Source organism: Aquarana catesbeiana, linkage group LG10 (genome assembly GCF_042186555.1).
Source record: "Aquarana catesbeiana isolate 2022-GZ linkage group LG10, ASM4218655v1, whole genome shotgun sequence".
NCBI classification, from domain to species: Eukaryota; Metazoa; Chordata; class Amphibia; order Anura; family Ranidae; genus Aquarana; species Aquarana catesbeiana.
Window position 1 is genome coordinate 1337505 of NC_133333.1, and position 17629 is coordinate 1355133.

The 17629-nt window shown below is 48.5% G+C and overlaps 1 protein-coding gene across 5 annotated transcripts in view; it reads left to right on the plus strand.

Moving 5' to 3' along the window:
- Positions 1 to 5931: 5931 nt before the first annotated feature.
- The window catches only part of EPHB2 (EPH receptor B2), a 159181-nt gene continuing 147483 nt past the window's right edge, over positions 5932 to 17629 (plus strand). For all 5 annotated transcript variants that reach the window (XM_073601427.1, XM_073601429.1, XM_073601428.1 and 2 more), the window contains exon 1: positions 5932 to 6107. In XM_073601427.1, coding sequence (XP_073457528.1) covers positions 6029 to 6107 — 79 coding nt within the window. In that variant the 5' untranslated portion in view covers positions 5932 to 6028. The remainder of the gene's footprint in view (positions 6108 to 17629) is intronic.

A 17629-nucleotide genomic window follows, 5' to 3' on the forward strand; every position in this document is an offset into this window, starting at 1 on the left:
CCAAGGCTGCTATTCTCGGTGATGTCTTCCGTTTGTCCAGGAAGTTTTCTTTTCTTTTCTATTTGGAGTGATGAACCTCAACATTGTTCTAATTTGTCAAAAATTAAATTTGGCGGCTATACAAGTTCAGTCTGAACATGGCTAGCTGTAGACGGGCTTGGCAGCCGGTGAGCACCACTGACCATCCCCAGATATCTGGCTCTAGGATGATAGTGAGTACACACGGCAGCCAGAGAAAGCCAAGGACCCCTATCAGTTGGCCATGATCTGACTCCTCATAGAGTTGCCAGTTCCAGGAAGGGCAGATAACAGGGGCTGCGGCCATGAGCTCTGCCCTGGAACCAGCACCACCTCAGGGAGCCAGAAGTTGCCCACCGCCACCAGTCCTGGAACCAGCACCACCTCAGGGAGCCAGAAGGTGCCCACCACCACCAGTCCTGGAACCAGCACCACCTCAAGGAGCCAGAAGTTGCCCACCGCCACCAGTCCTGGAACCGGCACCACCTCAGGGAGCCAAAAGTTGCCCACCACCACCAGTCCTGGAACTGGCACCACCCCAGGGAGCCAGAAGTTGCCCACCGCCACCAGTCCTGGAGCCAGCACCACCTCAGGGAGCCAGAAGTTGCTCACTGCCACCAGTACTGGAACCAGCACCATCTCAGGGAGCCAGAAAGTGCCCCTCCGCCACCGGTCCTGGAACCAGCACCACCTCAGGGAGCCAGAAGGTGCCCCTCCGCCACCAGTCCGGGAACCAGCACCACCTCAGGGAGCCAGAAGGTGCCCCTCCGCCACCAGTTCCGGAACCAGCACCACCTCAGGGAGCAAGAAGGTGCCCACCACCACCAGCCCTGGAACCAGCACCACCTTCAGGGAGCCAGAAAGTGCCCCTCCTCCACCAGTCCTGGAACCAGCACCACCTCAGGGAGCGAAAAGGTGCCCCTCCGCCACCAGTCCGGGAACCAGCACTACCTCAGGGAGCCAGAAGGTGCCCACTGCCACCAGTTCCGGAACCAGCACCACATCAGGGAGCAAGAAGGTGCCCACCACCACCAGCCCTGGAGCCAGCACCAACTCAGGGAGCCAGAAAGTGCCCCTCCTCCACCAGTCCTGGAACCAGCACCACCTCAGGGAGCCAGAAGGTGCCCCTCCGCCACCAGTCCGGGAACCAGCACCACCTCAGGTAGCCAGAAGGTGCCCACTGCCACCAGTTCCGGAACCAGCACCACCTCAGGGAGCAAGAAGGTGCCCACCACCACCAGCCCTGGAACCAGCACCACCTCAGGGAGCCAGAAAGTGCTCCTCCTCCACCAGTCCTGGAACCAGCACCACCTCAGGGAGCCAGAAGGTGCCCACCGCCACCAGTCCTGGAACCAGCACCACCTCAGGCAGCCAGAAGTTGCCCACCGCCACCGGTCCTGGAACCAGCACCACCTCAGGCAGCCAGAAGGTGCCCACCGCCACCAGTCCTGGAACCAGCACCACCTCAAGGAGCCAGAAAGTGCCCCTCCACCACCAGTCCTGGAACCAGCACCACCTCAGGGAGCCAAAAGGTGCCCCTCCGCCACCAGTCCTGGAACCAGCACCACCTCAGGGACCCAGAAGTTGCCCACCGTCACCAGTCCTGGAACCAGCACCACCTCAGGGAGCCAAAAGGTGCCCCTCCACCACCAGTCCTGGAACCAGCACCACCTCAGGGAGCCAGAAGTTGCCCACCGCCACCAGTCCTGGAACCAGCACCACCTCAGGGAGCCAAAAGGTGCCCCTCCACCACCAGTACTGGAACCAGCACCACCTCAGGGAGCCAGAAGGTGCCCACCTCCACCAGTCCTAGAACCAGCACCACCTCAGGGAGCCAGAAGGTGCCCACCGCCACCAGTCCTGGAACCAGCACCACCTCAGGGAGCCAGAAGGTGCCCTCCGCCGCCAGTCCTGGAACCAGCACCACCTCAGGGAGCCAGAAGTTGCCCACCATCACCAGTTCTGGAACCAGCACCACCTCAGGGAGCCAGAAGTTGCCCACCACCAGTACTGGAACCAGCACCACCTCAGGGAGCCAGACGTTGCCCACCGCCACCAGTCCTGGAACCAGCACCACCTCAGGGAGCCAAAAGGTGCCCATCCACCACCAGTACTGGAACCAGCACCACCTCAGGGAGCCAGAAGGTGCCCACCTCCACCAGTCCTAGAACCAGCACCACCTCAGGGAGCCAGAAGGTGCCCACCGCCACCAGTCCTGGAACCAGCACCACCTCAGGGAGCAAGAAGGTGCCCACCGCCACCAGTTCTGGAACCAGCACCACCTCAGGGAGCCAGAAGGTGCCCACCGCCACCAGTCCTGGAACCAGCACCACCTCAGGGAGCAAGAAGGTGCCCACCGCCACCAGTCGTAGAACCAGCACCACCTCAGGGAGCCAGAAGGTGCCCTCCGCCGCCAGTCCTGGAACCAGCACCACCTCAGGGAGCCAGAAGTTGCCCACCATCACCAGTTCTGGAACCAGCACCACCTCAGGGAGCCAGAAGGTGCCCACCGCCACCAGTACTGGAACCAGCACCACCTCAGGGAGCCAGACGTTGCCCACCGTCACCAGTCCTGGAACCAGCACTACCTCAGGGAGCCAGAAGGTGCCCACCGCCACCAGTTCTGGAACCAGCACCACCTCAGGGAGCAAGAAGGTGCCCACCGCCACCAGTCCTAGAACCAGCAACACCTCAGGGAGCAAGAAGGTGCCCACCGCCACCAGTCCTAGAACCGTCACCACCTCAGGGAGCCAGAAGGTGCCCACCACCACCAGTCCTAGAACCAGCACCACCTCAAGGAGCCAGAAGTTGCCCACCACCACTAGTTCTGGAACCAGCACCACCTCAGGGAGCCAGAAGTTGCCCACCACCACCAGTCCTGGAACCAGCACCATCTCAGAGAGCCAGAAAGCGTCCCCCCGCCATCAGTCCTGGAACCAGCACCACCTCAGGGAGCCAGAAAGTGCCCCCCGCCACCAGTCTTGGAACCAGCACCACCTCAGGCAGCCAGAAGGTGCCCACCACAATGTATATGTATATAGGAGGTATGAGGTGTATACAATGTATATATATGTAGGAGGAATGAGTTTTATACAATGTATATATATATATAGGAGGTATGAGGTGTATACAATGTATATATAAGAGGTATGAGGTGTATACAATGTATATATATGTAGGAGGAATGAGTTTTATACAATGTATATATATATAAGAGGTATGAGGTGTATACAATGTATATATAAGAGGTATGAGGTGTATACAATGTATATACAGTATAGGAGGTATGAGGTGTATACAATGTATATATATGTAGGAGGAATGAGTTTTATACAATGTATATATATAGGAGGTATGAGGTGTATACAATGTATATATAAGAGGTATGAGGTGTATACAATGTATATACAGTATAGGAGGTATGAGGTGTATACAATGTATATATATGTAGGAGGAATGAGTTTTATACAATGTATATATATATAGGAGGTATGAGGTGTATACAATGTATATATAAGAGGTATGAGGTGTATACAATGTATATACAGTATAGGAGGTATGAGGTGTATACAATGTATATATAGGAGGTATGAGGTGTATACAATGTATATATATGTAGGAGGAATGAGTTTTATACAATGTATATATATATAGGAGGTATGAGGTGTATACAATGTATATATAAGAGGTATGAGGTGTATACAATGTATATACAGTATAGGAGGTATGAGGTGTATACAATGTATATATAGGAGGTATGAGGTGTATACAATGTATATACAGTATAGGAGGTATGAGGTGTATACAATGTATATATAGGAGGTATGAGGTGTATACAATGTATATATACACATATATATATATATATATATATATATATATATATATATATATATATATATATAGATAGATATATAGATATATAGATATATATATATATATATATATATATATATATATAAATATATATATATATATATATATATATATATATATATATATATATATATCTATATATATATATAGATATATATATTTATAGATATATATATTTATATAGATATATATATATATAGATATATGAAGTATATAGATATACATTGTATACAGATATATGAGGTATATAGATACATATTGTATACAGATATATGAAGTATATAGATATATATTGTATACAGATACATGAAGTATATAGATATATATTGTATACAGATATAGGAAGTATATAGATATACATTGTATACAGATATATGAGGTATATAGATACATATTGTATACAGATATATGAAGTATATAGATATATATTGTATACAGATATAGGAAGTATATAGATATATATTGTATACAGATACATGAAGTATATAGATATATATTGTATACAGATATGTGAAGTATATAGATATACATTGTATACAGATATAGGAAGTATATAGATGTACATTGTATACAGATATAGGAAGTATATAGATATATATTGTATACAGATATATGAAGTATATAGATGTACATTGTATACAGATATATGAAGTATATAGATATATATTGTATACAGATACATGAAGTATATAGATATATATTGTATACAGATACATGAAGTATATAGATATATATTGTATACAGATACATGAAGTATATAGATATATATTGTATACAGATATGTGAAGTATATAGATATATATTGTATACAGATACATGAAGTATATAGATATATATTGTATACAGATACATGAAGTATATAGATATATATTGTATACAGATATGTGAAGTATATATTGTATACAGATACATGAAGTATATAGATATATATTGTATACAGATACATGAAGTATATAGATATATATTGTATACAGATACATGAAGTATATAGATATATATTGTATACAGATATGTGAAGTATATATTGTATACAGATACATGAAGTATATAGATATATATTGTATACAGATACATGAAGTATATAGATATATATTGTATACAGATACATGAAGTATATAGATATATATTGTATACAGATACATGAAGTATATAGATATATATTGTATACAGATATGTGAAGTATATATTGTATACAGATACATGAAGTATATAGATATATATTGTATACAGATACATGAAGTATATAGATATATATTGTATACAGATACATGAAGTATATAGATATATATTGTATACAGATACATGAAGTATATAGATATATATTGTATACAGATATGTGAAGTATATAGATATATATTGTATACAGATACATGAAGTATATAGATATATATTGTATACAGATACATGAAGTATATAGATATATATTGTATACAGATACATGAAGTATATAGATATATATTGTATACAGATATGTGAAGTATATAGATATATATTGTATACAGATACATGAAGTATATAGATATATATTGTATACAGATACATGAAGTATATAGATGTACATTGTATACAGATACATGAAGTATATAGATATATATTGTATACAGATACATGAAGTATATAGATACATATTGTATACAGATACATGAAGTATATAGATGTACATTGTATACAGATATATGAAGTATATAGATGTACATTGTATATAGATACATGAAGTATATAGATATATATTGTATACAGATACATGAAGTATATAGATATATATTGTATACAGATACATGAAGTATATAGATATATATTGTATACAGATATATGAAGTATATAGATATATATTGTATACAGATATAGGAAGTATATAGATATATATTGTATACAGATATATGAAGTATATAGATATATATTGTATACAATGTATCGGTGTGAGGAGGGGGTTGGACGGTTCCATTCTCCCCGGTCGGAGGGAGGGGCGGTGGTGTCCCCGGTGTAGAAGGCTCCTCCCCCTCCCTCCTCCCCCCGGTGGAATGGTCCGCCCCTCCTCCTCTCTCAGTCAGTCTCGGATGTTGGTTGCGGTAGTCGGTGTGCTCCGCTCCCCTCCCCCCCGGACCCCTCCATGGGAGGCCGCTGACCCCCCGACATGGAGCTCTGCTGGAGGACCGTCTGTACCTACCTTCTCCTCACCACAACCACCTACCGCCCGAGCATGGCTGTGGAGGGTGAGTCCCGACAATTGTCTTCTTCTTCTGTGTCTATGGGGGAGGGGGCTATGTATGGAGATATCGGGGTGTCAGGTTGGGTCTTCCAGGTATCTATGGAGATATCGGGGTGTCAGGTTGGGTCTTCCAGGTATCTATGGAGATATCGGGGTGTCGGGTTGGGTCTTCCAGGTATCTATGGAGATATCGGGGTGTTATGTTGGGTCTTCCAGGTATCTATGGAGATATCGGGGTGTCGGGTTGGGTCTTCCAGGTCTCTATGGAGATATCGGGGTGTCGGGTTGGGTCTTCCAGGTGTCTATGGAGATATCGGGGTGTCAGGTTGGGTCTTCCAGGTGTCTATGGAGATATCGGGGTGTTATGTTGGGTCTTCCAGGTCTCTATGGAGATATCGGGGTGTTATGTTGGGTCTTCCAGGTATCTATGGAGATATCGGGGTGTCGGGTTGGGTCTTCCAGGTATCTATGGAGATATCGGGGTGTTATGTTGGGTCTTCCAGGTATCTATGGAGATATCGGGGTGTCGGGTTGGGTCTTCCAGGTCTCTATGGAGATATCGGGGTGTCGGGTTGGGTCTTCCAGGTGTCTATGGAGATATCGGGGTGTCAGGTTGGGTCTTCCAGGTGTCTATGGAGATATCGGGGTGTTATGTTGGGTCTTCCAGGTGTCTATGGAGATATCGGGGTGTTATGTTGGGTCTTCCAGGTGTCTATGGAGATATCGGGGTGTCAGGTTGGGTCTTCCAGGTATCTATGGAGATATCGGGGTGTCAGGTTGGGTCTTCCAGGTGTCTATGGAGATATCGGGGTGTCAGGCTGGGTCTTCCAGGTGTCTATGGAGATATCGGGGTGTTATGTTGGGTCTTCCAGGTATCTATGGAGATATCGGGGTGTCAGGTTGGGTCTTCCAGGTGTCTATGGAGATATCGGGGTGTCAGGCTGGGTCTTCCAGGTATCTATGGAGATATCGGGGTGTTATGTTGGGTCTTCCAGGTGTCTATGGAGATATCGGGGTGTTAGGTTGGGTCTTCCAGGTATCTATGGAGATATCGGGGTGTCAGGTTGGGTCTTCCAGGTATCTATGGAGATATCGGGGTGATATGTTGGGCCTTCCAGGTATCTATGGAGATATCGGGGTGTAATGCTTGGGCTTCCGGGTTTCTATGGAGATATCGGGGTGTCAGGTTGGAGCTATGGAGACATTGGGGTGTCATGCTTGGTCTTCCAGGTGTCTATGGAGATATTGGGGTGTAATTCTTGGTCTTCCAGGTGTCTATGGAGATATTGGGGTGTCAGGCTTGGTTTTCCAGGTGTCTATGGAGATATCGGGTGTCAGATTGGGTCTTCTAGATGTCTATGGACATATCGGGGGGTCAGGTTGGGTCTTCCAGGTGTCTATGGAGATTTTGGGGTGTTAGGTTTGATCTTTCAGGTGTCTATGGCTATATCGGGGTGTCGGGTTGGGTCTTCCAGGTATCTATGGAGATATCGGGGTGTCGGGCTGGGTCTTCCAGGTATCTATGGAGATATCGATGTGTCAGGCTGGGTCTTCCAGGTATCTAGGGAGATATCGGGGTGTCAGGCTTGGTCTTCCAGGTATCTAGGGAGATATCGGGGTGTCATGCTTCTTCCAGGTGGCTATGTAGATATTGGGGTGTAATGCTTGGGTCTTCCAGATGTCTATGGAGATATCGGGGTGTCATGCTTCTTCTTCCAGGCTTCTATGGAGATATCGGGGTGTAATGCTTGGGTCTTCCAGGTTTCTATGGAGATATCTGGGTGTCAGGCTTGGTCTTCCAGGTATTTATGGAGATATCGGGGTGTCGGGTTGGGTCTTCCAGGTGTCTATGGTGATATCGGGCTGTCAGGCTTGGTCTTTCTGGTATCTATGGAGATATTGGGGTGTTATATTGGGTCTTCTAGGTATCTATGGCGATATCGGGGGGTCAGGTTGGGTCTTCCAGGTGTCTATGGAGATATCAGGGTCTCGGGCTTGGTTTTCCAGGTGTCTATGGAGATATCGGGGTGTCGGGTTGGGTCTTCCAGGTGTCTATGGAGAAATCGGGGTGTCGGGTTGGGTCTTCCAGGTGTCTATGGAGATATCGGGGTGTCAGGCTGGGTCTTCCAGGTGTCTATGGAGATATCGGGGTGTTATGTTGGGTCTTCCAGGTGTCTATGGAGATATCGGGGTGTCGGATTGGGTCTTCCAGGTGTCTATGGAGCTATCGGGGTGTCGGGTTGGGTCTTCCAGGTGTCTATGCAGAAATCGGGGTGTCGGGTTGGGTCTTCCAGGTGTCTATGGAGATATCGGGGTGTCAGGTTGGGTCTTCCAGGTATCTATGGAGATATCGGGGTGATATGTTGGGCCTTCCAGGTGTCTATGGAGATATCGGGGTGTAATGCTTGGGCTTCCAGGTTTCTATGGAGATATCGGGGTGTCATGCTTGGGCTTCCAGGTTTCTATGGAGATATCTGGGTGTCGGGTTGGGTCTTCCAGGTGTCTATGGTGATATCGGGCTGTCAGGCTTGGTCTTTCAGGTATCTATGGAGATATTGGGGTGTTATATTGGGTCTTCTAGGTATCTATGGCGATATCGGGGGGGTCAGGTTGGGTCTTCCAGGTGTCTATGGAGATATCAGGGTCTCGGGCTTGGTTTTCCAGGTTTATATGGAGATATCTGGGTGTCAGGCTGGGTCTTCCAGGTGTCTATGGAGATATCGGGGTGTTATCTTGGGTCTTCCAGGTGTCTATGGAGATATCGGGGTCTCAGGCTTGGTCTTCCAGGTGTCTGTGGAGATATCGGGGTGTCAGGTTGGGTCTTCCAGGTATCTATGGAGATATTGGGCTGTCAGGTTGGGTCTTCCAGGTATCTATGGAGATATCGGGGTGTCAGGTTGGGTCTTCCAGGTATCTATGGAGATATTGGGCTGTCAGGTTGGGTCTTCCAGGTATCTATGGAGATATCGGGGTGTTATGTTGGGTCTTCCAGGTATCTATGGAGATATCGGGGTGTTATCTTGGGTCTTCCAGGTGTCTATGGAGATATCGGGGTCTCAGGCTTGGTCTTCCAGGTGTCTGTGGAGATATCGGGGTGTCAGGTTGGGTCTTCCAGGTTTCTATGGAGATATCGGGGTGTCAGGTTGGGTCTTCCAGGTATCTATGGAGATATTGGGCTGTCAGGTTGGGTCTTCCAGGTATCTATGGAGATATCGGGGTGTTATGTTGGGTCTTCCAGGTATCTATGGAGATATCGGGCTGTCAGGTTGGGTCTTCCAGGTATCTATGGAGATATCGGGGTGTTATGTTGGGTCTTCCAGGTATCTATGGAGATATCGGGCTGTCAGGTTGGGTCTTCCAGGTATCTATGGAGATATCGGGCTGTCAGGTTGGGTCTTCCAGGTATCTATGGAGATATCGGGGTGTTATGTTGGGTCTTCCAGGTATCTATGGAGATATTGGGCTGTCAGGTTGGGTCTTCCAGGTATCTATGGAGATATCGGGGTGTTATGTTGGGTCTTCCAGGTATCTATGGCGATATCGGGCTGTCAGGTTGGGTCTTCCAGGTGTCTATGGAGATATCGGGCTGTCAGGTTGGGTCTTCCAGGTGTCTATGGAGATATCGGGCTGTCAGGTTGGGTCTTCCAGGTATCTATGGAGATATCGGGCTGTCAGGTTGGGTCTTCCAGGTATCTATGGAGATATCGGGCTGTCAGGTTGGGTCTTCCAGGTATCTATGGAGATATCGGGGTGTTATGTTGGGTCTTCCAGGTATCTATGGAGATATCGGGCTGTCAGGTTGGGTCTTCCAGGTATCTATGGAGATATCGGGCTGTCAGGTTGGGTCTTCCAGGTATCTATGGAGATATCGGGCTGTCAGGTTGGGTCTTCCAGGTATCTATGGAGATATCGGGCTGTCAGGTTGGGTCTTCCAGGTATCTATGGAGATATCGGGCTGTCAGGTTGGGTCTTCCAGGTATCTATGGAGATATCGGGGTGTCAGGTTGGGTCTTCCAGGTATCTATGGAGATATCGGGCTGTCAGGTTGGGTCTTCCAGGTATCTATGGAGATATCGGGGTGTTATGTTGGGTCTTCCAGGTATCTATGGAGATATCGGGCTGTCAGGTTGGGTCTTCCAGGTATCTATGGAGATATCGGGCTGTCAGGTTGGGTCTTCCAGGTATCTATGGAGATATCGGGCTGTCAGGTTGGGTCTTCCAGGTATCTATGGAGATATCGGGGTGTTATGTTGGGTCTTCCAGGTATCTATGGAGATATCGGGCTGTCAGGTTGGGTCTTCCAGGTATCTATGGAGATATCGGGCTGTCAGGTTGGGTCTTCCAGGTATCTATGGAGATATCGGGCTGTCAGGTTGGGTCTTCCAGGTATCTATGGAGATATCGGGCTGTCAGGTTGGGTCTTCCAGGTATCTATGGAGATATCGGGCTGTCAGGTTGGGTCTTCCAGGTATCTATGGAGATAATGGGGTAGAATTGTCTGCCTAGTATTGGGGTGATCTCTGAAGTACAAGGTGTGTATAGGACAGGTAGGAGTCCCATATAATGGGGTGCATACAGTCTTTATATACATTAAGTGGGTGTGCGGAGAACAGTGGGGTGTTGTGGTGGGCATATATTGGGTAGGTGTGTATATATTGGGTAAGTAGGTATGTGGGGTGGGTATAGATTGGGTGGGGTGGGTATAGATTGATTGGGTGGGTGGGTGGGGTGGGTATAGATTGATTGGGTGGGTAGGTGGGGTGGGTATAGAGTGGGTAGGTAGGTGGGGTGGGTATAGAGTGGGTGGGTTTGTAGGTGGGGTGGGTATAGAGTGGGTGGGTATAGATTGGGTAGGTGGGGTATATAGCGGTGTCCGCACTCACCTGGTTTGTCAGTGGCCGTGGTGGATTGCAGGGTAGATGTATACGGTCGGTAGTTGGGTGTATACGGTCGGTAGGTGGGTGTATACGGTCAGTAGGTAGTTGTATACGGTAGGTAGGTGTATACGGTCGGTAGGTAGGTGTATACGGTCGGTAGGTAGGTGTATGCGGTCGGTAGGTAGGTGTATACGGTCGGTAGGTAGTTGTATACGGTCGGTAGGTAGGTGTATACGGTCGGTAGGTAGTTGTATACGGTCGGTAGGTGTATACGGTCGGTAGGTAGGTGTATACGGTCGGTAGGTAGGTGTATGCGGTCGGTAGGTAGGTGTATACGGTCGGTAGGTAGTTGTATACGGTCGGTAGGTAGGTGTATACGGTCGGTAGGTAGTTGTATACGGTCGGTAGGTAGGTGTATACGGTCGGTAGGTAGTTGTATACGGTCGGTAGGTAGTTGTATACGGTCGGTAGGTAGTTGTATACGGTCGGTAGGTAGGTGTATACGGTCGGTAGGTAGGTGTATACGGTCGGTAGGTAGTTGTATACGGTCGGTAGGTAGTTGTATACGGTCGGTAGGTAGGTGTATACGGTCGGTAGGTAGTTGTATACGGTCGGTAGGTAGTTGTATACGGTCGGTAGGTAGTTGTATACGGTCGGTAGGTAGGCGTATACGGTCGGTCGATAGGCGTATACGGTCGGTAGGTAGTTGTATACGGTCGGTAGGTAGTTGTATACGGTCGGTAGGTAGTTGTATACGGTCGGTAGGTAGGTGTATACGGTCGGTAGGTAGTTGTATACGGTCGGTAGGTAGTTGTATACGGTCGGTAGGTAGTTGTATACGGTCGGTAGGTAGTTGTATACGGTCGGTAGGTAGTTGTATACGGTCGGTAGGTAGTTGTATACGGTCGGTAGGTAGTTGTATACGGTCGGTAGGTAGTTGTATACGGTCGGTAGGTAGTTGTATACGGTCGGTAGGTAGGTGTATACGGTCGGTAGGTAGGTGTATACGGTCGGTAGGTAGGTGTATACGGTCGGTAGGTAGGTGTATACGGTCGGTAGGTAGTTGTATACGGTCGGTAGGTAGGTGTATACGGTCGGTAGGTAGGTGTATACGGTCGGTAGGTAGTTGTATACGGTCGGTAGGTAGGTGTATACGGTCGGTAGGTAGGTGTATACGGTCGGTAGGTAGTTGTATACGGTCGGTAGGTAGGTGTATACGGTCGGTAGGTAGTTGTATACGGTCGGTAGGTAGTTGTATACGGTCGGTAGGTAGTTGTATACGGTCGGTAGGTAGTTGTATACGGTCGGTAGGTAGTTGTATACGGTCGGTAGGTAGTTGTATACGGTCGGTAGGTAGTTGTATACGGTCGGTAGGTAGTTGTATACGGTCGGTAGGTAGTTGTATACGGTCGGTAGGTAGTTGTATACGGTCGGTAGGTAGTTGTATACGGTCGGTAGGTAGTTGTATACGGTCGGTAGGTAGTTGTATACGGTCGGTAGGTAGTTGTATACGGTCGGTAGGTAGTTGTATACGGTCGGTAGGTAGTTGTATACGGTCGGTAGGTACGGTAGTTGTATACGGTCGGTAGGTAGTTGTATACGGTCGGTAGGTAGTTGTATACGGTCGGTAGGTGTATACGGGTTGGGGGTACACGTGTTAGAGGTGAAGTTGGGTGTTGTATAGAAATCTCACTATCACCTGTACCGTGTGTGTGTGTATATATATATATATATATATATATATATATATATCAGGTAGGTGTATATAGCCGTATACTTATGGGTAGTCTGGTTGCATTATTTCTATATATATATATATAGATGGAGAACGTGTATATAGATATATAACAGTCTGCCGGGCATTATATACATTAGGTCAGTGTATATACACCAGGATATATATATATATGGAGTATATGGCAGTATACGGTGGTGGTGTGCGGGGTATATATATGGAGTATATAGCAGTATATGGTGGTGGTGTGCGGAGTATATATGCAGTATATAGCAGTATATGGCGGTGGTGTGCGCAGTATATATGGAGTATATAGCAGTATACGGCGGTGGTGTGCGGAGTATATATGGAGTATATAGCAGTATACGGCGGTGGTGTGCGGAGTATATATGGAGTATATAGCAGTATACGGCGGTGGTGTGCGGAGTATATATGGAGTATATAGCAGTATACGGCGGTGGTGTGCGGAGTATATATGCAGTATATAGCAGTATATGGCGGTGGTGTGCGGAGTATATATATGGAGTATATAGCAGTATATGGCGGTGGTGTGCGCAGTATATATGGAGTATATAGCAGTATACGGCGGTGGTGTGCGGAGTATATATATGGAGTATATAGCAGTATACGGCGGTGGTGTGTGGAGTATATATGGAGTATATAGCAGTATATGGCGGTGGTGTGCGGGGTATATATATGGAGTATATAGCAGTATATGGCGGTGGTGTGCGGGGTATATATATGGAGTATATAGCAGTATATGGCGATGGTGTGCGGAGTATATATATGGAGTATATAGCAGTATATGGCGGTGGTGTGCGCAGTATATATGGAGTATATAGCAGTATACGGCGGTGGTGTGCGGAGTATATATATGGAGTATATAGCAGTATACGGCGGTGGTGTGTGGAGTATATATGGAGTATATGGCGGTGGTGTGCGGGGTATATATATGGAGTATATGGCAGTATATGGCGATGGTGTGCGCAGTATATATGGAGTATATAGCAGTATATGGCGATGGTGTGCGCAGTATATATGGAGTATATAGCAGTATACGGCGGTGGTGTGCGGAGTATATATGGAGTATATAGCAGTATACGGCGGTGGTGTGCGGAGTATATATGGGGTATACGGTGGTGGTGTGCGGAGTATATATATGGAGTATATAGCAGTATATGGCGATGGTGTGCGGAGTATATATATGGGGTATATAGCAGTATACGGCGGTGGTGTGCGGAGTATATATATGGGGTATATAGCAGTATATGGCGGTGGTGTGCGGAGTATATATATGGGGTATATAGCAGTATATGGCGATGGTGTGCGGGGTATATATATGGGGTATATAGCAGTATATGGCGGTGGTGTGCGGGGTATATATATGGGGTATATAGCAGTATATGGCGATGGTGTGCGGGGTATATATGGGGTATATAGCAGTATACGGCGGTGGTGTGCGGGGTATATATATGGAGTATATAGCAGTATATGGCGGTGGTGTGCGGGGTATATATGGAGTATATAGCAGTATACGGTGGTGGTGTGCGGGGTATATATGGAGTATATAGCAGTATATGGCGGTGGTGTGCGGAGTATATATATGGAGTATATAGCAGTATATGGCGATGGTGTGCGGGGTATATATGGGGTATATAGCAGTATATGGCGATGGTGTGCGGAGTATATATATGGAGTATATAGCAGTATATGGCGGTGGTGTGCGGGGTATATATGGGGTATATAGCAGTATATGGCGGTGGTGTGCGGGGTATATATGGGGTATATAGCAGTATATGGCGGTGGTGTGCGGGGTATATATGGGGTATATAGCAGTATATGGCGGTGGTGTGCGGAGTATATATATGGAGTATATAGCAGTATACGGCGGTGGTGTGCGGAGTATATATGGAGTATATAGCAGTATACGGTGGTGGTGTGCGGAGTATATATATAAAGTATATAGCAGTATACGGTGGTGGTGTGCGGAGTATATATATAAAGTATATAGCAGTATATGGCGGTGGTGTGCGGGGTATATATATGGGGTATATAGCAGTATATGGCGGTGGTGTGCGGAGTATATATATGGAGTATATAGCAGTATATGGCGGTGGTGTGCGGAGTATATATATGGAGTATATAGCAGTATACGGTAGTGGTGTGCGGAGTATATATATGGAGTATATAGCAGTATACGGCGGTGGTGTGCGGAGTATATATATGGAGTATATAGCAGTATACGGCGGTGGTGTGTGGAGTATATATGGAGTATATAGCAGTATATGGCGGTGGTGTGCGGGGTATATATATGGAGTATATAGCAGTATATGGCGGTGGTGTGCGGCCGGCAGCGGCTTTGTTCAGCCTGGTTGCGGAGCGGCTTTGTTTGGAGGTCTGCAGAGCGGCCCCCCATTATCCTCTGGCTTGTGTAGTGGGGGGGGGAGGGGTGTGAATTGAATCTCATTGTATATAGAATATATACTGCATCCCGTCTCCTGAGCTCCACGGGCCCCGCACCGGTGTGTTTATTGGCCCCCCGGGGGATAGCGGGGGAAGGGGTACGTTGCCGGTGTGTGAGGAGGATGGAGCAGGAACGGGTCCAGCGGTGGCGGGGGATGGGGCCGGGGGTCGCGGGTGGTTTTAATTATGGCTGGCAGAAGGGATTGTTTTGTTCATGTCGGTGTACGTGGCTTTATTATTGGCCGGAACTTCACCGCACACTCCCTGCTAGAGTGTCAGCTCTGCCGATCCACAAACTGTCAGCTGGTATAGGACTACAAGTCCCGGCGCGGTGGATGGGGGGAGGGGGAGGCTCCCATCACCTCTGTCAGAGAAAGATTCACATTGTCAGCATGTCCATCCCCCGACAGAGGAGCTCCCAACCGTCCTCCGAGGGGTTAACTATGTACGGGGGAGGGGAGCACCGATCTATACACCGCCCTCTACATGTATGACCGAGATGGTACATGATGCCATGACCACCACATCTACATGTACCGTCCCATACCGAACCCTGACACCGAATACCGCCATCACCGGATCACATACCGCCCTACTACACCGAATACCGCCATCACCGGATCCCATACTGCCCTACTACACCGAATACCGCCATCACCGGATCCCATACCGCACTACTACACCGAATACCGCCATCACCGGATCCCATACCGCACTACTACACCGAATACCGCCATCACCGGATCCCATACTGCCCTACTACACCGAATACCGCCATCACCGGATCCCATACCGCACTACTACACCGAATACCGCCATCACCGGATCCCATACTGCCCTACTACACCGAATACCGCCATCACCGGATCCCATACCGCACTACTACACCGAATACCGCCCTCGCCGGATCCCATACCGCCCTACTACACCGAATACCGCCATCACCGGATCCCATACCGAACCCTGACACCGAATACCGCCATCACCGGATCCCATACCGCCCTACTACACCGAATACCGCCATCACCGGATCCCATACCGAACCCTGACACCGAATACCGCCATCACCGGATCCCATACCGCCCTACTACACCGAATACCGCCATCACCGGATCCCATACCGAACCCTGACACCGAATACCGCCATCACCGGATCCCATACCGCACTACTACACTGAATACCGCCATCACCGGATCCCATACCGCACTACTACACTGAATACCGCCATCACCGGATCCCATACTGCCCTACTACACCGAATACCGCCATCACCGGATCCCATACCGAACCCTGACACCGAATACCGCCATCACCGGATCCCATACCGCCCTACTACACCGAATACCGCCATCACCGGATCCCATACCGAACCCTGACACCGAATACCGCCATCACCGGATCCCATACCGAACCCTGACACCGAATACCGCCATCACCGGATCCCATACCGCCCTACTACACCGAATACCGCCATCACCGGATCCCATACCGAACCCTGACACCGAATACCGCCATCACCGGATCCCATACCGCCCTACTACACCGAATACCGCCATCACCGAATCCCATACCGCCCTACTACACCGAATACCGCCATCACCGGATCCCATACCGCCCTACTACACCGAATACCGCCATCACCGGATCCCATACCGAACCCTGACACCGAATACCGCCATCACCGGATCCCATACCGCCCTACTACACCGAATACCGCCATCACCGGATCCCATACCGAACCCTGACACCGAATACCGCCCTCACCGGATCCCATACCGCCCTACTACACCGAATACCGCCATCACCGGATCCCATACCGCCCTACTACACCGAATACCGCCATCACCGGATCCCATACCGAACCCTGACACCGAATACCGCCCTCGCCGGATCCCATACCGCCCTACTACACCGAATACCGCCGTCACCGGTTCCCATACCGCCCTACTACACCGAATACCGCCGTCACCGGTTCCCATACCGCCCTACTACACCGAATACCGCCATCACCGGATCCCATACCGAACCCTGACACCGAATACCGCCATCACCGGATCCCATACCGAACCCTGACACCGAATACCGCCCTCGCCGGATCCCATACCGCCCTACTACACCGAATACCGCCCTCGCCGGATCCCATACCGCCCTACTACACCGAATACCGCCCTCGCCGGATCCCATACCGCCCTACTACACCGAATACCGCCGTCACCGGTTCCCATACCGCCCTACTACACTGAATACCGCCATCACCGGATCCCATACCGCCCTACTACACCGAATACCGCCATCACCGGATCCCATACCTCACTACTACACTGAATACCGCCATCGCCGGATCCCATACTGCCCTACTACACTGAATACCGCCATCACCGGATCCCATACCGCCCTACTACACCGAATACCGCCATCACCGGTTCCCATACCGCCCTACTACACCGAAT